Genomic DNA, 20,855 nt, shown 5'->3' with positions numbered 1-20,855 from the left:
TTATCTTCTATTTTAATAAAATTTTCTGTATATAAAATATTCAGAAGGTGACCTCACCTGAATGCTGATCTTGTGTGAACACTGTAAAAGTTACTCTAGAGGAAGTTGTTTTGTGTTAATCTCCTTTTCTTGTAACAGCCATTTGGTTTTATAGTCCCTGTCTTAGTTAGGGTAGTCCCTTTCTTAGTTAGGGTTTCATTGTTGTGAAGAGAGACCATGATCAAGTCAACTCTTATAAAGAAAAACATTTAATTGGGGCTGGCTTACAGTTTCAGAGGCTTAGTCCATTATCATCATGGCAGGGAGCGTGGCAGCTTACAGGCAAACATAGTACTAGGGAAGGAGCTGGGAGTTGTGTATCTTGATCCCCAAGGCAGCAAGAGACTGTGTTACACTGAGCATAGTCTGAGCATATATTAGACCTCAAAGCCTCTATAGTAACATACTTCCGCTAGTAAGGCCACACCTCCTAATAATGCCACTCCCTATGGCCAAGCATCAAACACATGAGTCTGGGATCATACCTGTTCAAACGAACACATTGCACTGTCTGGTCCCCATCGATGTAGCCATAACATTGTACAAAATGCATGTCTCCATAGTTTTATTAGTCTTAACAGTGTTTAAAGTCTCTTCTGACATTTGTGCATTGTTTTAATTGTAATCCCCTATAAAATTAAAAACAAAACAACAAAAACAAAAAACCAGATCACGTACTTCCAATGTGCAATGACACATGATATATGTTACAGTTCCAAAACATAGGGACAGGAGCATAATGAGGAAATACTAGACCAAAGCAGGACTGAAAACCAGCTGGGCAAACTCTAATCTCTGCATTTCCATGTCTGATGTCAAAACATTCTATAAAAGTAACTTTTATTCACTCTTTTTTTCTTGTTGTTGTCTGGTTGGCTTGCTGCCTTCATCTGCTAATGGAGGCCTAGTCCTTGAAGCTTCTAGATTCCACAGTCTAACCAAGGCCCAGAACATTTTCAGTCTCTGAGACTTCCTGCTTAATAAGCTCACCTTTTCTTATTCTTTCTGAGCTCTGGGCTGCCTGGTTCAATTCAAACTCCTCTTCCAGCTAACTTACTCAGTCTGGCTTTTCTCTTGGCCTCTGAATTGTTCTTCTTGGCCTCAAACTAACTCCAACAATCTGCTCTAATCTTCTGGCTCCTTCTCAGTCTCTGACATTCTGTCTTTATCTATGTCTAACTTGTTCTCTCTTCAACCTGTCTCTGTATATCTGTCCTGGTAAAACTGCTTCCTCTGTATTGCCCATTAAGTAGCTTTCCTTTGCTTGCTCTTCTCATGAGAGTTGGGCATATCCTATTCTGTCAAATCTTTTTCTGATTCATCACTGTTTCTGCCACTCAGTTAAACATCACTTTCGAACATAGGTGCTTCCTTCTACAAACTAACTTTACCTTCATTGTTTGGGATTAATGGCATCACTATGCCTAAGCTTTTCTCTACCTGATACTTGCTCTATACTAGCCTGGCCTTGAGGCCTTGAACTCAGATCTGCTTGCCTCTGTCTCCTGTATTAAAGGCATGTTTATTATCCAGCCAGATTATACAGGCCTAGAAGGTCTTTGGATGTGATATCTTGCTAGGATAGCCATATTCTGAATTAACATTCCTCTACAACATTCTTCAAATATCCTTTCAGCTTTGTTGCCTACAGCACACTTCTTTCTCTTTTGCTGGCTCCACTCCCTGGTAGCAGCTCTCCTTGGCAGGTATCCCAGGGCTCTGGCATCTCCAACCCCTTGATGTGTCCAAGGCATTCCAGGCTTCACCTTTACAGCTTCACACAAAGGCATTTCTGGGCCTCCATGCAGGGACAGCCCTGCCACATGCCTGGTCTCAGCGGCTTTCCAGTTGAGGAGGGAGATTCCATAACCCTATTTCTATCCTTGACTCTAAAGCCAGAACCACATGGCTGAAGCTGCCAAGTTCTGCTGCTTGCTGGGGCTGGAACATACCCTTCTCTTTCAATTACATCTTCACCATCAGTCTGGTTTTCTTCATTGCCTAAAGTTGATTGACTTGAATCTTGATCTGTAGACCAGGCTGACCTTGAACTCAGAGATGTGCATCCCTCTGTCTCCTGAGTGCTGGAATCAAAGGTGTGTTCCACCAGCAGTGGACCTGAAATGTTAATTCATTTAGACAAGATGGAAACTTAGCTGGGTGAGATCTTGCCCTGAAGCCACCATTCCCTTTATTCCATTTTGTAATCTGTTTATCTCCTTGAACATAGGACTTAGCTCCATTCCACTTTTTGGTGACTTTTTTTCCTTTTCAGTCTGTACATTTTTAAATTTTTCCTTGCTGAGCTTGCTCTCTTTCATCAAAATGCTCTTCATATGAGTGAACTTTAGGAACCATACAACAAAGTCGATACTAATCCTTTTTGAGATTTCTTTGCTAATGCAATTAATCTAAATATCTTCACTTTAGCCTCAGATAGAATCTTCAAATGAGGCCACAAAGCAGTCACATTCTTCACCAAAAACATCACAAGAATGATCTCTAGGCAACATATTAAGATTCTTCTTCTCTGGAACCTCTTGAGCCAGGCCCCCACAGCTCAAATCTCCCTCAGCACCACTTCCTTTCTATGCTTCTACAATTATGACCCATTAAGCAGTTCTTAGAGTGTTCCACTACTTTTCTAATCCAAACTTCCAAAGTCCCTATTCCTTCAAACAAAAGCATGGTCAGGCCTATCATGGCAATACCCCAGTCTCTGTCATCAGCTTCTGTCTTAGTTAGGGTTTCTGTTGTTGCAGCAAAACACTATGACCAAAAAGCAAGTTGGGGAGGAAAGGATTTATTCAGCTTATACTATAAGATCATATTCCATCATTGGAGAAAGTCAGGACAGAACTCAAGCAGGGCTGGAACCTGGAGGCAGGAGCTGATGCAGAGACCATGGAGGGGTGCTGCTTGCTGGCTGGTTTCCCATGGTTTGTTCAGCCAGCTTTCTTACAAAACTTAGGACACTAGCTCTGGGATGACACCACCCACTGTGGGCTGGGCCCTCCTGCATTTATCACTAATTGAGAAGAAATGCCTTACAGCTCAATCTCTGTTTTACTACCACTCTCAGTGAGCTCTTTTATTCTAAAATCTCAGTAAATTTTTCTTAAGTCCCCTGAGAAAACACTGTTATGCCATCATCCTCTATTATTATTATGAATTTTTTTCACCAGAATCTATAGTGCGATGTATTAGCTTCATTTAGCCATTTTATGTTGGATATGTCAAACAATATACTATAATATGATTTTTATTTGTTCATAATCCATTATTGGGAAGTTGCTTTTTTTTTTTTTAAGATAACTGCTTGCTTTACTACTGTGTCTTGACACCATATGTGCATGTGGGCTGTTAGATGCCTAGCTGAGAGGGGAACGAATGGGAGGGTACGCGTTCTGATTCATGATTTTGCTGTGTTTAAGAGGAAGCTCGGCAGAGTGACTGGGATGGTATCATTGCTTGCCATCAAGGGAAGCTGTCTTGCTCAACGTGGAATTATCAAAGATCTACGATAGGTGCTTATTTTCTCAAGCCCAAAGGACTAAAGATGAATGAGATCACTGCAACAGTAAGTGACCTTGTTGATTATGGCATTTCTCCTTAAAAAACAAAAAACAAAACACCCTTAGCTAATATTGTTTCACATTTACTAATACTACTAATGGAAAAACAAACAAACAAAAAAACAAGGCTTAATGTTGTAGAGATTTTTATTAAGTGAAATGCTGTCTCTGTAGGACTCGTGGCATCCAGCATCTTTTCATGTGGCCCTGGCTATTTGTGTCTATTCGTAACCATGACTGCCTTGTCTTCTGTTAGCTTTTCTTAAGGTTTGAGGACCGGAAGTATGATTCCTCCAAGTCTGTTCTTGTCTGAAGACTGGTTGGGCTCTTTTCCTCCTGTGAATTTTACAGAAATGATAATTGGGATTTTGTATTTAAAATGTTTGCTATTATAAGTGGAATTGCTTTTAAATTGTACTGATTACTGATATATCAAGATATAAATTGCATTTGCATATCCATCTTGCAACCTTGATGAACTGTTCATCCTAATGAGCTATAGTGGAATCTCTGCTTTTAAACATGCTTATTATAGTATAATGAAGCATTTCACCCTATTTTGTACAAACTGCTTTACATGTATGTGTGCATGCAGTATTTTCTTGTATGAAAAGCAGATCTTAAGCTTTTTTTATGGATTTTCAAACCTCAGAAATCTTAAGCTTGTTTAGGAAGTTTACCTATAATAATTTTGAATAACAGTTCTCATACAAGTAGTAAAGATAATTACAGCTAATATTTATGAACATTTTCTTTATTCATTTTTGTTTTTGCTGTTTTCTTTTATTTATTTATTTGTTTGTTTATTTATTTATTTATTCGTTTTTTTGAGGCAGGGTTGTGTAGCCCTGGATGTCCTAGAACCTACTCTGTAGACCAGGCTGGCCTCATACTCAGAGATTGCGAGCCTCTGCCCCTTGCTTGGATTAAAGGCATGTTCCACCACACTGGGCCACCTAAGATAATTTCTTCACACTTACTTAAATTGGGAATAGAATTATATATGGTAATATAATACATTATATTTAATAAAATTAATAAATCAAGATGAGATATAAATTGAAAATACTTGGGAAAACATGTATGATAAAAGCAGTAATTAAATTCTGTGTGATTTTAAACTTAATCCCCCCCATCCTTGTCGACTATAGGCGGTAGATATAAGTTCCTGTGGAAACTTCGCAGTAATTGGCCTGTCCTCAGGAAATGTAGATGTGTATAACATGCAATCTGGGATACACCGAGGAAGTTTTGGAGATGATAAAGGTATTGAATTTTTTCCCTTTTTAAAAAATAAGGTTTAGAGGGTTTCTACAAGTCCATCTGTTATGTATGATATAAAGACCATATTGAAATATTCAAAGGGGAAAGGTCATGAATACATTAGGGGAAAGTAGATTCAAATTATTATTTTTTTCTTTGCTTTAGACAAAATTTTAACTATTTTACTAAATTATCTTTCATGGCATCAACTGTTTTTGCCTGAATAGTCTAATAACTAGAGTTTTCTCCCTACTTTGTAAATCAGTTTAATTTCAAGATTTTAGGTTTCATCAATAGTGGGACATCAGGTGTTCAGATAAAGGGGTCACTCTTGATTTATTGCACGAACAGATCCTGCCAGTTTGATCTCTCTTTCCGTGTGTTAACAGCCCACACAGGCTCTGTCAGAGGTGTCGCGGTGGATGGACTAAACCAGCTGGCAGTTACAGCTGGCAGTGAACGATTACTCAAATTCTGGAACTTTAAAAGCAAGGCTTTAATCCATTCTTTGAGCCTTGATTCATCTCCAAACATGGTGCTGCTACACAGGGACAGGTAAACTTTTCCTTGTACTAACAAAGATCTCCATTTCGATGTTTTTTGTTGGATTTCCTACGTAAAGCAGATTACCAAGTAAATAGTAAATAACTGCATTTAGTTTAATTTCCTCAAAGATATATTTGTCTAACAAAATTTAGGTTAAGATTATTTTTCTTTGTTGATTAAAACTTGTGCATTTGTCTTCCCAGTGGCATTCTGGGGCTTGCCTTGGATGACTTCAGCATTACTGTCCTGGACATAGAAACTAGGAAGATTGTCAGAGAGTTTTCTGGACACCAAGGCCAAATAAATGACATGGTAAAACCTAACAGCTTTGAAAATAATCTTAACTCATCTCCTTCTATTTAGGATAAAGATGTTTAAGTAATTGAATCTGTTTTAATATCCTTATTCTTATCGTAAAAGGTTTTCCAGAAAAAAATAATTTGCAGGCTAATTTTCAAAGAGATTTTAAGAAAAATTTGGGAGATGGTTTATTACTTTTCAAGGATTAATACTATCAGGTTGAAGTATAAATGCTAGACTTTTTGTATTTAAATAATATCAAATAATTTATTTTGTAGCGTGAATGTTCCATTAAGTGTGAATATATCATTTTTCATTTGATTTTAAATTAAGCTGAGAGAATTTATTTCCTTTTCTATTTATAATGAATTCATAGTAGTCTGAAACAGCTGATATGCTCTGATGTAGTATTACTGTAGAATTTATATACCTAAACTCTGAAAGGATTCAATAAAAGTATGATGAAGTTTGCACTGTGTTTTTCAATGGGTTGTGTGATACTGTTACAGTGTAATCTGGTTTTAAAGTGTCATTTTATTTAAATAAGCCTAAAAGTTGTTAACTGACGACTGTATTGAGTACATGGTATCATTTAGTATTAATTGCAGATCCACTGTTTATTCAGAAAGAGGAAAAAAAAAAAAACAAGAAAATGGTAACTACTGCATGATAAAGTTTGTAGTTAACAGCCATGTCCCTTATCAGAGGTAAATGCATAAGTCAGAATTGGCACAATCCCTTACCCTTTCCTTTAGCAGTAGGAGAAACTGGTCGGGGAATTATATTGTACAACATGGAGATGGGCAAAATTAGCCTTCAATGGATTTTGTTTTGTCAGTATCTGGAGGAACTAGGGGTGGGAGTGGGATGTGATGATGAAGTAGCATTTTAAAAAAACATCTGTCATTGTCAGCTTGCTCTTCCTATTTTTGCCTTTTGTAACTTTTACTTCTCCACTGGTATCTAGTTTCTCCTGCGCAGAGGTGTTTACACACGATATAACACAGGCCTATCCCTGAGAACCAGTTTTCCCATCCTATACCATCTGCACCGCCCTCCCTAACTTGAGCTGTTCTGTACCCTGAAGTTTGAATTGTAGTAATCTTGCTGCAGCCTGTGAAGAAGGTAGCACTGAATTTACTGCAGTAACAATTGCTAATAAGAAAGAATCCGTGTGGTGTAGCTACCATAACCTTACAGTTTTCCTTTTGGGTCTTTCCCCTGGTAAGCTAAGGCTGTCAGCACTACATAGAAGAGGAGCCCCTGTCCATCCTTCATGGTTAGAAACAGATAAAGTAGAATGTTTTTGATCACTGTTGCTTTAAACTATTTTGGAAATAAAACTTTCATTAAAGGAGAAAAGGTGATTTTTAAATAAAGCTACAAGTAAAATTAGAATTTCTTTATTAACATATTTAACAGAATTTTTATTCTTTTTCTTCAGAATCATAGTGATTTAGATAACATTCCTAGAGTGTCAGTATAGTAGATAAGTTGTCTGAGAAACAACATTGGCTTCATTTATATGTAAGTTACAGCTGAAATTAGACTGCAGAATATCTTTAACCACATAGTCTCAGAATATTTGAATTTTTAAAAGTTTACTTTCAATAATGATGTGTAGTCACAGCTTATTAATTCTTTTGGTAAATATATATTGCTGTAAAAATTGGCATAATGTTCTTAATTTTGTTAACTTGTAATTTACTTTAAAACCTAGTACTTATGTAAGTCCCAGAGACGTGATGTCTAGGAAATATATTTTTATTTATATTAAAGCCTGAAATTTTCATAGTCACATTTATCATTTCATGAAGCTTAAAATCTTTTCAAATTTTATATGCTTTAGGTGTTTATGTATATAAATGTATCCATATATACATACTAATATATATGTATACATTACATATTACATATTTTTTGTTTTGTGTTAAAGACGTTCAGTCCCGATGGCCGTTGGTTAATAAGTGCTTCGATGGATTGTTCAATTAGGACTTGGGACCTTCCATCCGGGTGGTGAGTTCATTTTCAAGTCTCACGGATGATTTTTCAGTCATTTTCTGAACATGAGACTTCGCCTGTTGTTTATGGCTATGTAGTTGGCACACTGTTTTGTTTGTGTAGTGTTTTTGATCTCTTAAGTATCCGGCACTAGCATGACAAAAAATAGCAAGGAAAATGCAAATCTCTCTTACTCATTCCTACAAAATAGAGATCCAGAAATGATCAATCTGAAGAAATCTCGTGTGGTCTTGGTGCTCTAAGTAGAGCCTCAAATTTAATCTTGAGGATTTTTGCTATAGTGCATACTGAATTTAACTAAAAAATAAAAAAGCTAGAGCTTTCCTCAGTTTTGTTTTTCTCCCTTCTCTCAGTAATATGGCAGTGTCAGAAATCTGTTGCATGAGTGAAACTCACTGCTAATCCAGCACATTCTCAGGAACTAGTTAACTTCAAATGTAGCAGCGGTGTGACCTTTAAAAAGGAAAAACCCGAATTTCTCATTTCCCTGTAACTTTGCTATAGGCAGAAAGCACACCCACCTTCCAGCACATGCGTCTGATCTAGAGTAGGCACAGCTGAAGAACCTCAGTGAGTCCAGTCCTCATCATTAGGGACTTTTGTCCACAGGTGTGTCACCTTTTCACTTACTACAGAGTGAAGTAAAATGTAGTTAGTGTACTTTCAGCTTCAACTTTGAAAACAGAAGTTTAAAGACACTTAGAAATATTGACAATTTATTACCTCTTTGGGCTCTTGTAGTTTTCTAAAAACCAGTGTTATAGAATTGGAATTAAATAAGAATGGTGACTTTTTTAGTAGCAAGTTCATCTTTGGGGTGGAAAACTAGGATGTGAAAGTAACATTTAAAGCCTTGAAGTTTTGTTTCAGCATTGGCCTTTTGCTGAACTTATTATTTTAGTAACTAGTTGAGTAAATTTAAATCTGATATGTTTTCAAACTTTTTAGTTTTTAGATGAACACTATTTAAGGTTAATGCAAAAGCAAGAAAAATTGAGACATGAGTTGTTACAAGAAAGGGAAATCATCGGTTGGACAATAGTGTATTTCTATTAAGGACTTAAATTTGGAGTGGAACAAATAACTTGAAAATCAGTATCAAACAACTAATGTGTTTGATGTCCACTAAGCTAGCATTTACACTGTTATTGGATTCTTCTCATACTTATACTTTTTTAGTATCCTAATAAACATGGTACTGTTGTTAGTATGAGTTCTGTTGGACAGGTTAGGAAAACGAGGCTGAGCACACAGTGAGCACAGGAGAGCGATCCTTCCTGTCAGCTTTGCCCATTGGGGCTGTGCTGTCTGAGGATGGCGCCAATGTCCCGGTGTAGACAACAGAGAAGTGTTTGGGTCATATCTTTGACCCTTAGGGAACTGTTGCATTATTTGTATTCCTGGCTTTTATAACCATACCAGGATAGCTGACCTTTAGAGTTTCCTTGTTCTCCCCTCAGTAAGCATTTTCATCATTTATATAGCGTGTTAAATGTTTGAAGAATGAATATCCTCAGGCTGGAGGTACGGTTCAGCAGTTAATAGCACTTGCTGTTCTTCTAGAGGACCTTGTTCCAGCCCCCAAACCCGGGGGGCTGGTGATTTACAATTGTCTGAACTCCAGTTTCAAGGGATCCAGCACTGTCTTCTGGCCTCAGCAGGCAAAATGCTCGAACACAGAAAGTATCCTCAATTACAAATGAGCTGGGTGGTGGCGCACACCTTTAGTCCCAGTGCTTGGGAGGCAGAGATCTGGGCCTCAGATCTCTGAGTTCAAGGTAACCTGGTCTACATAGTTCTAGGAAGCCAAGGCTACACAGAGAAACCTTGTCTTGAAAAACCAAAGAAAGTGTACTTACTATGTAACCTAAAAAGTGAGGGGATGTAGGAGTAAACATTTGAATATCGTTCCATCCAGATGTATCCATCTGGAATTGATCCCCTTTAAAGCACATTTCAGCCTTACTGATCACAGATGTAAGTAGAATTCATAATCCCTCAAGTTACTCAGTCAGCTAATGCAGGCTACTTTGTTTTATTGTGGTTTCTGATCTACTGGAAATTCAGGCTGAATGAGAAATACATAAAATTAAATGTTTTTCTAGCAGAAGTTTGCATTTTGTTTTATCAGTCCTTCCCCAGCTCTATAGTCTGGAACTTTTAACATGGGAAACATTGGAACAGACAGCACTTAACATTTCAGGCAGAACCACCCATTTGTTTTCTAGTGAAGATTCCTGTGCAGCATGATCCCATTACCTCTGCAATAAACATACTAACATTAGCTGAGCTTTCTGGAATTACAGGAAAATAACTTAATCTTACTTAGTATATGCAAAGGCTCTGATGTTAAAAAAAATCAGATGCCTCTGAATGGGAATGCTCCTAATGTCCATCAGGTATGACAGCATACCTGTTACTCCTGATTTTATAGGACTACCAGGAGGCTTTGCTCTGGGCTTAAGGTAACAGTGGAAAATATGCTGTTTATGTGGAAACTGCCTTTCTCAATTTGGTGCTTTTACATAGTGGAAGGCCAGTCTACCCACACACCACAGCTGTCGGAATGAAGTTGCACAATGAAATGGACAAAATTGAATTCTGAAGTAGAGCAAGTTTGCTCGAGCAGTTAATTCTCTGAACAGCTGGATTAAAACATGGTAGGAAGTTTCACCCCTACATGTTTAAGCCTCTGCTTTGCATAAAGATAAAGGAGAAGTAACAAAAAGAGGAAGCTACTTTGGAATGCTGGAATAGTGTGTTGTCTGCTCTGGGTTGTTCAGATTAAGTGAATTAAGATGAACAATCTGACAGTTAATTATCACTGGCTTTTACTTGGCTGAAGACTGCTTCCTTTTCTTCAATCCCTTAACACAAGTGGTTTCTTCTGAGTCCCTGATCAAACCTAAGCAGAAACCAAACTGCTTCTTCCTCTTTTCCTATAGCTGAGAACTGGCCAGCAGCAATTATCCTGAACACACCTTGGCATTTGTTACTTTTCAGACTCCTAACTGTAGTCAGTTTGTTCTCTATGTAGGTTTGTCACTTAAGGTTTACATTGTTAATGAGTCTTTAAGCAACCATGTCATGTAATGTCTTCCCCGAAGAGCTGTCATGACAGTGGACTGCTTATGGTGTGTCCTACACACTGCTTGCTACATCTTTAATTACAGTTACAGTTAAAAGTGTCTTCCTGGGCACCAATCCTGGTCAGTTGCTTTCTATCTTAAACAAGCTTTTAAATATTACTGAGACTTGGTTTTCTGATCCAATATGGTAAAGATAATTGTTGTCTCAGGTTGTAAAAACGGCATTAGTCATTTCACTCAAGAGCTCAGATCAGGACCCTTGTAATTGCAAAACACAGGAGCAGGGATGCGTTAACTGCTATTATCTCTTTATTAAATCACTTGTATGAGCTTAGAGACTGAACTTAAATGTTTCTTATATGTTCCCATGAAAATGCATTGTCTTTAACATAGTGACTTTTTTTTAACAGCTGAATTTAAAACTAACTAATCTTGGAGGCTGTAGAAGTCGCTCAGCAGCTAGTAGCACTTGGTGCTCTTGTAGAAGACCAGGGTTGGAATCCTAGCACACATAGTAGTAGCTCAAATCCGTCCATAATCCTAGTTCCAAGGATCTAGCAGGTACACTTGTGGCATACATACATGCTTGCACAACTTTCATACACATAAAGTAAAATAAAAATCAGCGATACAGAGCAAAAAAACAACAAAAAACCTCAGCAGTTTTGCTAAAGTCATTCTCCTCAGCCTGAGGAGCTAGTGCTATAGTCATTCTCTTGCTCCCTAGCCTACTTTTACTCCCTGTAGCCACTAACCATCCTGTTACTGCTAAATGATTTCCTACCACAATCCCATTGTTCCTTCTGTTCAAATATATTCTGCATCCTGATGGAAAATTTCTTTATTAAATAAAAGAATCTACTATTATCTTCTCAAAAACATTTAGTGGCTTACTATCACGCTGTGCAAGGTTATGTTGGTGTGCTCTGAGTAACGGCCTCTCCCTCCTCTAAGTGTGATGGCTTTAAAATTGCTCCCAATAAGTATGCCAGCTCAGGTCAAGAAAACAGTGTTTCATCTAGACTCTTCTTACTTTGAGTCTAGCTAATTAGTTTGCTTAATGTTCTGGTTCTTTTTCATTAATTGTTTTTACACAGAAGCTTAGTTGATTAAGCAGTGGTTATGGTAACTTTCTGGTTGTAATTTATAAAAAAGAAAACTTTTATTGCTTGTTTCTTTTAGTAAAAAGTACCTTTATTTCTTTTTCTTTCTTTCTTTTTTTGTAGCCTTATTGACTGCTTTTTGTTGGACTCAGCTCCTCTCAATGTTACTATGTCCCCAACTGGAGACTTTCTAGCAACTTCCCATGTGGATCACCTTGGAATTTACCTATGGTGAGCTCTTTCATACACCTCTTTTATTTGGGGGAGGAGGAAGATGTCAGTGGTCAAGATTGGTGGTTGTTAAAATTGCCGTTTAGCTTGTTTTCATACAGTGGATCTATCACACAGCCTAATTAACCGACCATGCATCTACGACTGATGCTTTGTAAGTTAGACAGCTTTGTTCAAATGCATATTCTAAATTACATGTTTTGTGTTGTTATATTTAATCTACTATATTTATATATATATATGTTGTGTGTCTAGAACTGTATGCTTTTACTGATCACTTCTGAACTTTTGTGAGCACAGAGCTTGGGAAGATGCATCCTAGTTGCATGTCTTTCCATAACCACGTAAACAATGTTTGCCTCTTCAAACTGCTGGGTTGAACCCGGAAGACACTGTAGTTAATGGTGAATAACCTGCACCTAGAAAAAAAACCTATCTCTTTCCTGAGTTTATACATTCAGTTCTTTTAGCGGCCTGACCTTGCATGTTTACTGCCTGCTGCTCCTAAGCTTATTCTCCTCGTGTCATGGTTTGACAAGTGTTGGCACTGCACAGGTGTCCTACCATACCAGTCTTTTCTAGTTCTAATTATCAAGTAGAAAAAGGTAAATTTGATTTCTTAAAAAGCAAAATGTGTTGTCTTTTGGAGCCTGTGAAGCTTTAGCACTTAATAGATTAGTAGCAGTTGTGAGGCCTGTGTGGGAGTGTGTTGCTTCTCCGTAGAGTACAGCTGTTAATGTGATTTGAGGCCTGAGTACCCAACTTTTGTCTGTAATTGAAATTCATATTATGAATGTAGGGAAAATCTGACCTTACTTTGGCACAGGTATTTCTATCCTGAATACTCACCCATGGTGCTTTGCACATGCAGAGCAGAAACATGGCTACTTAACCATTTCAGAAAAGGCCAATTAATGACTACTTAATGCCCCCAAGAATATAATTAGGGTATTTACTTTAACTTACTTTCTCAGTCTTTCTTTTTGTTAGGCTTTTTTTTCTTTTGAGTAAAAATTGGTATTTGTCAAACACTATGTGGAAGTTATTGTATCTCATAAAAATATTACCTACTACTAGCGTCTCTTCAACTTTTTATACTATGTTAAAAGCAGAGACTCAGAGCCGGATGTGGCACACACCTTTAATCCCAGCACTCAGGGAGGCAGAGGCAGGCGTATTTTTGTGAGTTTAAGGTCAGCCTGGTCTACAAAGCTAGTCCAGGACAGCCAAGGCTCCACAGAGAAACCTGTGTAGCCTCTCTACAAGCAAACAAACAACAAAACCTCAGAGACTCTGGGCTTGGAATGTTTGTACAAGCCATTAATTCCAGCACTCAAGACATAGAGGCAGGTGGATCTCTGTGAGTTAAAGACCAGCCTGCTCATAATGTGCTCCACGCCAGACAAGGCTGCATACAGAGACCCTGTCAAAAAAAAAAAATCTTCAGTTATTTTATTTTATATATATGTGTGTTTAGCCTGCATGGATGTCTATACACCACATGCATGCAGTGCGGCTGAGACCAGAAGAGGGCATTGGATCTGCTGAAACTAGAGTTACGGAATTGTGAAACAACCATGTTGGTGCTGGGAATTGATCCCACTGCTCTTGAAAAGCAGCCAGTGCTCTGAAATGCTGTGCTGTTTCTCCAGCCACCATTAAGGTTTTTATACAGCTTTGTTTTTTAATGATTGCATTTTCAAACTTGTAATCTCACTTTGAGGTCTTAACTAGTTAATGATTATAGTCTCTGGCCAGATTTAAAATAGAGATCATTACCAAGTATTGAAGTTTCTCTGAAGATAATGCTTCTTCTGTAGTGGTGCTGTTATCATAAAATTCTGCTTTCTGCTTGCTCAGGTCGAATGTTTCCCTCTATTCAGTTGTCTCCTTGCGGCCACTTCCTCCAGATTATGTCCCTTCAGTGGTGACACTTCCTGGCACTTGTCAGACCGAAGGTAATCACAGAACAACAGAATAATTGTTGAGGTGTAATATAAATCTGTTAGGTTATTGCTGCGAAAAAAAAAAAATCAGTTTAATTCATCCAATCAAAGTGTTTTAACTGGTTTAATATATGTTGACTAACTTCAGTTTATAGAAAGCCATAACTAATGATACATCCTTAAGATACAAAATAATATTGATGGGAATTATAAGGAAAGGGGGAATAAGCAAAAGAAACAGGTGAAAAGAGTTCATTCACAAAGCTAATTGATTTAATGTAAGACACGAATGTGGAAAGAAGTAGATTCTTTTATATGATGGTTTCCTTTTGTGTTCATTTGTCTTACCTGAGTATCTGTTTTCAGGCATGGACGTATTAGAAGAACAGATTGAGCCAAGTGATGAAATGATAGAGTATGAGTCGCCAGAACAGTTGAGTGAGCAACTGGTGACTCTCTCACTTCTCCCTGAGTCACGCTGGAAAAACCTTCTGAATCTTGATGTTATCAAGGTAATGTCATAGCACTCTTGATTCTGTTCCCCAGCCTGTATTCCATGAGCATTTCTTGCTTTGAGGAAAATGACAGTCAAGACACTACTGCTTAATTGAGTGGTATTTCACAGAGGTCCCATCTGTATGTCCACTCGAAAAGCACTGTGGGTTTGGATAGAGTGGAATCAGTCTGTAACTGTAGAGTGTCAGACTGGGCTGTTTCAGTATCCAGTCTAATAAGTTTCATATCTTGCTTTCAAAACATAAGAAAGAAGAGTTGATGTTTAACTGTGTGTGTCTTACTGCTATACAGAAAAATTTACTAGTTTTATTATTACTTTTGTTATTATTAAGCCACAATTTAACTTATTGTTCCATATTCTTTCTATTGCTAAGTAGACTCTCAGAGCTGTTGTATCAGGTTGGCTAGTGAGCCCATGTAGTAGGGCTGAGACAGTGTATCAATACTGTAGTGTTGAAAACAAAGTAAGCCCATTTTTTTTTGAGGGCAGTACAATTTTAAGATTATTTTTCCCGATGGAGAGATGTCTCCATGGCTAAGAGGTACTGCAAAGGACCAGAGTCATCCTCATCACCCACACTGGGTGACTCAAAGCCATCAGTAACTCCAGCTCTGAGGATCTGACATCTTCTTGTGGCTTCTGTGGTCACTGTTCTAAAGTTCACAAAACCACAGACACATACATACATGCACATAATTTAAAAAATAAAAATAAAATTTTGCAAAGAAAAAAAATTCTGTTAGCTGAAATTCCAGCAGATTTTTATTGAGATGAAATATTTTATAAATTGGCAATAGTGTTTTCTTTTTAAAAGTACTAAAGAAAAGTTAAAATTTCCACAAAATAAAAGAATTTTGAGTCATACTTCTCCAAAATATTAACAAATTATTTCTAATGGAGAAGTCTGCACTTGAGGTTCTGAACTTTCTTCTGGAAATAAGCCATTTTATTAAGTTGTTTATACTTTGTTTTGCTGAAGAGAGACTGAGTGTAACAATTCACTTTGTGAAGATGAGCCTTGTCTTAACGCTGTTATTTCTTTTTTCTATGTTGGGAAGCCTGGGTGAAGACGCTATAGCATTGCTCATTGGATTTTATTTTAGCATTGTAGTATGGAAAGGTTTTATTCCTATAGTTCATTTTGGTGGTTTTAAATTTCATGTGTAATAAGACATTAGAAACGGTTTCTAAGATAAGTACTTAATAGTGTTTCTTTCTTCTCGTTTTTCTTAATCAGAAAAAAAATAAACCAAAAGAACCACCCAAAGTACCCCAGTCAGCTCCGTTTTTCATCCCAACGGTTCCGGGGCTCGTGCCGAGGTTTGCTGTGCCCGAGCAGAGTGGTGACCCCCAGCAGGTGAGAACCACATCAGTCCAAGTTCATGGGGATCTGCTTCTGGCATTCATGTGGCTCCCAGTGTCAGAGAACATTAGTGCTCATTTTAAGATAAGCTAGGTTTTGGGTGGTTTTTATGTTCTTTTAAGTCATATGTATTTGTTTTTATTTTAAGTCTAAGGTGGTAAACCTTGGGATTCTGGCTCAAAAATCAAATTTCTACCTGACACTTGAAGAAGGATTGCTAAATAACCAATGTAAGTTAAACTGTAAAATATTTGAACAAGTATCTTCACTTTTTGTTTAGTTTATCTGAAAGGAAAATTGAGCAGAGTTCATACTAGTTAAAAAGAATAGAGTAAAAACTAAAGGTACACCAGTGTAGCTTTGAAGCTATGCTGACTGATATGTTAATAGTAAATCTGCTGAGACTACACCCTGCACAGTCCTGCTGGGATTGTGTTTAGAGATGGAGAATTTACGGACAACATGTAGCATGTGGTTTTCAGTTGTTTTACTGTCAGAGTTTTGTCTAGTGGGCTCCTCAAGCTTCTTCGTTTTCATTTGAAAATCTGGTTAGATACATGATTCTTAATACAGCAAAGACAGGGGTTTTAGGTAATTTCACATATTTCCAAATCATCTTGTAGAAGTATAGTTTTAAAAGAAACGGAAAATTAAATTGTAATTTAGTTTCATTTCAACTTTTTAGATTTCTGCATTTCTAATACTGTACATATGTAATTGTTAAAAACTCAAGAAATTTGACTCATCTTGTTTTATGGTCGAAATGCTTGCAGTATCACTGGGCAGAAGTCAGAGAATGGTACTAATAACTTGTTTATCAAGGAATGAAGAATAAACAGAATTGTTTACTAAAGAACAGAAAATGAAAGTGATCAGACTCTTGTGATGGTTCAAAAACTAACATCATAGCCATTGCCACTGAAATAGCAAGGGATTGATAAAAATGTTGTGTTGATGTGTTTAGTGTGCTCTCGTGGGCTGCAGAGTAAACAGTTCTGCAAACTCCCAGGCAGCCTTGGGATTCATAGAAGAGGCCTGGAGTCTTCCCTGTACCTGTTTCTGCATTATTGCTGCTTCTTAACAACCAAGTGATAGTTTTACTTTTTATAACAATGAAAGTGGAGAAAGAAGAGGTACTTTCCCCACTTCATTCTGGTGGTGATCACTATTAATACCTTGTGCACTCTTTCTTGATGACCTATTGTTTTAGTTTTTTCTTCTATTATGACTAATAAAGTGTCTACTGTGAGTCATTAGGATTTCATTAAAAGCAAAAAAAAAAAAAAGTTTAAATTCCTTACAATACAAAACTTTAAAGACTTTTAGTACTTTTACTGGTATTACATTTTTACTGTTTCATTTATCGTGGGGTTCATTGTTCTATAATGTGAAAAATTATTCACAGAAAGTTAATGCCATTTACATATATATTGCTTGGGTATGAAGGAAGATCATAGCTTCTTAGATTAAGGAATTATAAGAAATAACTAGATTCTTTTTACAATCTGCAGATGAAACTGCCCTTAACCTTCTGAAAGAATTAGGCCCATCAGGGATTGAAACAGAGCTTCGGAACTTGTCTCCCGATGATGGTGGATCTATAGAAGTCATGCAGAGTTTTTTGAGAATGGTCGGGATGATGTTGGACAGAAAGCGTGATTTTGAGTTGGCCCAGGCATACCTTGCATTGTTTTTGAAGGTGAGTGAGATACGGTACCTCCCTTCCCTTGTAGCAGTGTCAGCAGTATTCTGCAAAGATGGGCTTGTTCTGCACCCACGGTGTCAAGTAGGGAGCCGCTCGTCATATGGCTGATGAATACTTGAAAGATGACAAGCTGTGACTGAACAGCAGCTGCACGGGCCTGCTGTCTGCCGCCACCCTGAACTAGCTGCGCCGTGCGCTTTGTAGTCTCTATTGTTGTCATTACTCGATGGCACAATTTGACTTACCCATATTTGTCATCTGTTGCCTGTGCTGGACCTTGACTTTCTTTTAAGTATTTATTAACATTTTCTGTGATCATAAAGGAAAGTCGGGTTCTTTTGTTTGTGCATTTTTGTCTTCTGCTGAAATCAAACTACTCACCTCCATCAGTTTCAAGTAATTTGGCACAACTTGCTTTTTTGATTAATAAAATGAAGCTGTTCTTTGCAGGTCCACGCTAGTGGTATAACATGATGAAGGAATAGGTAGTGCTAGTTTCAGGAGTGTGTGCTTCTCCACCAGGCCTGGGAGTCTTTACTTGATGCAAGCATTTTAAATCTGTTTAAAAGCTGTAGGTAGGACCAGAGAGCTTAATTAAAGAGATGCCAGATTATCTGTGTAGGTTTTCCTGTGTTTACCAGGTGTTAGTCCCTACAAACAAATTTACATACACCTTTAGGAAATAGAGCAAATGACTGTCATCATCAGTGGGTTATAGAGAAAGGAAACGTGGAAGCACAGAAACAGTGTTACCTGGGGGTTCTGTGTTGTGGAAGAGTAGAGTTACATCAGTTCTGTTAAGAGAGCTCATGGCTTAAAAAAGAAAACTTGATGTAAAAAATAGTTGGCAACAGCAAGAAATCAGAAAACAGTAACCCACCATTTAAGAAAAATATTTAGATACTATCCTCTAAGGTTCCTTGACAGAAAAAAATATTGGTATTTTTAAATAAAATGTCCAACTTAACCTTAACCATCATACTTTTCTTTTCAGTTACACCTCAAAATGCTTCCTTCAGAGCCAGTGCTTTTAGAAGAACTGGAAAGGTTGTCATCACAGGTAGAAGAAGAGTGGACTCATTTACAGTCGCTGTTCAATCAAAGCATGTGTGTTTTAAATTATATCAAAAGTGCTTTGTTGTAAAAAAATAAACTTAAGTGATGAAAAATCAAAGCTGTGAGTGAAGTGCTCTCTGTTTAACTTGTCTTCATTCCCAGCTCAGTGTGGAATGGGCTGCTGGCACTATTGACCAGCTAGTGTTCTGTAACTAGCAAAAGTGCAAAAAACTTTCTGCATGTAAAACTATATCTTCTACCTTCTTTTTCCTCTGAACACCTAGGAAATAAGACCACCAATAAATTCTAGTATGAGTTTCATCATACTAGACATATACATGAGGCTTTTTTAATTATTGCCATTTTGTATTTTTTCATATGTCACATATAAGAGACCATGCCTATTTAGTGTGAAATTTTACTGAATTCAATTGACAATGTCAGGTAAAGCAGATCTGTAATGTAGTTTGAAAAAAAATGCTAATATCATATTAGAAAAATGAGCGTTTCTTTTCTGGGTGGCTTTTGAGGAAACATAGGTTGTTGATCCTTGGAGCTGTGTTTTATGTCTGGAGCTTTTGGCACAGCCCTCCCATGTCACAGGAGAGGCAAGGGTTGGGTGGGATCTGTGAAATGGCTAGCTTATAGCACACAGCCTAGAGCTTTCTCCCTTGCCTCCTTCCTAGACTAGTTTTCAGTGGATGGAAATGTGAAAGGCACTTGCCCCAGGCAGGAGCAGCAGGAGGAAGTGCAACCAGACCTGCTTGGGAGATTCCAGGCTCGCTGAGGGCTGTCCCTCTGATTTTCCTCCTTGTCTGAAGATTTGTTTATTTGGAAAGAAACTGCTGACTACACTTGGCATCATTTTTGTTGTTGTTGTTATGGCCCAATGCTTTAGTAACACAGGAATTAAAATTAAGCATTTTGGGTTGCTGGAGATACAGCACAAAGCCATGTAAACCAACCTTGGTGTTATAACCCCTGCAGTCCCAACACTCCAGGGTTAAAGGTTACAAAGACTAAAAATCATAGCTGGATGCTATCCTGGAAAACATAAGATCCTGTCTCAACAAAAATAAAGAATGGAAAGTAAGCACTTTTTAAAGCCCCATGCTTTGAAAAATGACTCCTAGAATGCATCTGGATGTTCCGAAGATAGTAGCTTAAACCTGTGTGCATATAATCACCTTCTTAGCAATACTGTAACATTAACACAAAATGATAGGAGCTTTCAGCCTAAGTGTTTTTTTCTATAAATCATGAACTGAGTTTTTTTACCTTTTCAAGTGAAAGGGCAAAGTTGGTCATGCTGCCATTTTTATAAGAGATGACTTTAGACAATATTACATTGCTTTGTCAATAACCTTCCAAAACCTTAGATACCTGCTACCAAGGAAGTGAAGGAAAAAAATGCAAAGTGTTATTTTGTGAACATATTTTTCTTAAAATGTTATCAGTCTCTGCATACTTCTTTACTTTTTAATATGACTACATTTTGCTTACAAAAATGCAGACATTTGTACAACAGTTTTCAATTCCAGTACATAGCCAAAGAAAATAAAATGTAGCATTCATCTTTTTTAACATAAAGAGAGGTAGACTCTAACTTGTAATGTATATCATATGTCTTATAAACTACTTTGCCTGTCATAAAATTAGGGAATTTTCCTCTGATACCCCCCGCCCCACACACACTGTACAAACCGCTGCCTGCTCAAAAAAGCATGTTGCACAGGTCTCTGCATTTAAGGATTTCTGTGTAGCTTGTGCCAAGGATTTGAACTGATGGGCCAGAGGAGAAACACTTTTAATTTGAAGAGGTGCTTCCACTGTACTTCCAAACCGGTTGTATCAGTTTTGGGGGTTTCTGTTTTGTTTCCTAGTTCCACTCAGCAGACACTGAGTCCCTGGCATCTCATAACGTTAGGATATTTGGCATCATGTCTTTTATCACTTGTATTAAAAGAATAAAAGGTGCTGGAGAGATGGCTCAGAGCTTAAGAGCACTAGCTGTTCTTCTAAAGTTCCTGAATTCAGTTCCCAGCTCATGGTAACTCATAACCATCTACATGATCTGGTGCCCTCTTTTGGCATGTGGGC

At 37.6% G+C, this 20,855-nt stretch overlaps 1 protein-coding gene across 1 annotated transcript in view; it reads left to right on the top strand.

Annotated features, from left to right (window-relative positions):
- Wdr36 (WD repeat domain 36) overlaps positions 1-18,873 on the top strand; it is a 31,143-nt gene extending 12,270 nt beyond the window's left edge. The window contains exons 12-23 of the mRNA XM_055625708.1: positions 3,474-3,619; positions 4,766-4,880; positions 5,267-5,432; positions 5,627-5,735; positions 7,660-7,739; positions 12,061-12,168; positions 14,029-14,126; positions 14,481-14,626; positions 15,869-15,988; positions 16,143-16,224; positions 17,506-17,693; positions 18,694-18,873. Coding sequence (XP_055481683.1) covers positions 3,474-3,619; positions 4,766-4,880; positions 5,267-5,432; positions 5,627-5,735; positions 7,660-7,739; positions 12,061-12,168; positions 14,029-14,126; positions 14,481-14,626; positions 15,869-15,988; positions 16,143-16,224; positions 17,506-17,693; positions 18,694-18,843 — 1,508 coding nt within the window. The 3' untranslated portion in view covers positions 18,844-18,873. The remainder of the gene's footprint in view (positions 1-3,473; positions 3,620-4,765; positions 4,881-5,266; positions 5,433-5,626; positions 5,736-7,659; positions 7,740-12,060; positions 12,169-14,028; positions 14,127-14,480; positions 14,627-15,868; positions 15,989-16,142; positions 16,225-17,505; positions 17,694-18,693) is intronic.
- The last annotated feature ends 1,982 nt before the right edge of the window (positions 18,874-20,855 follow it).

Source organism: Psammomys obesus, unplaced genomic scaffold (genome assembly GCF_907164565.1).
Source record: "Psammomys obesus unplaced genomic scaffold, mPsaObe1.curated_primary_1811, whole genome shotgun sequence".
Classification (NCBI taxonomy): domain Eukaryota; kingdom Metazoa; phylum Chordata; class Mammalia; order Rodentia; family Muridae; genus Psammomys; species Psammomys obesus.
Note: the sequence above shows the minus strand (reverse complement) of the source record. Positions and strands in the feature narration are given on the sequence as shown.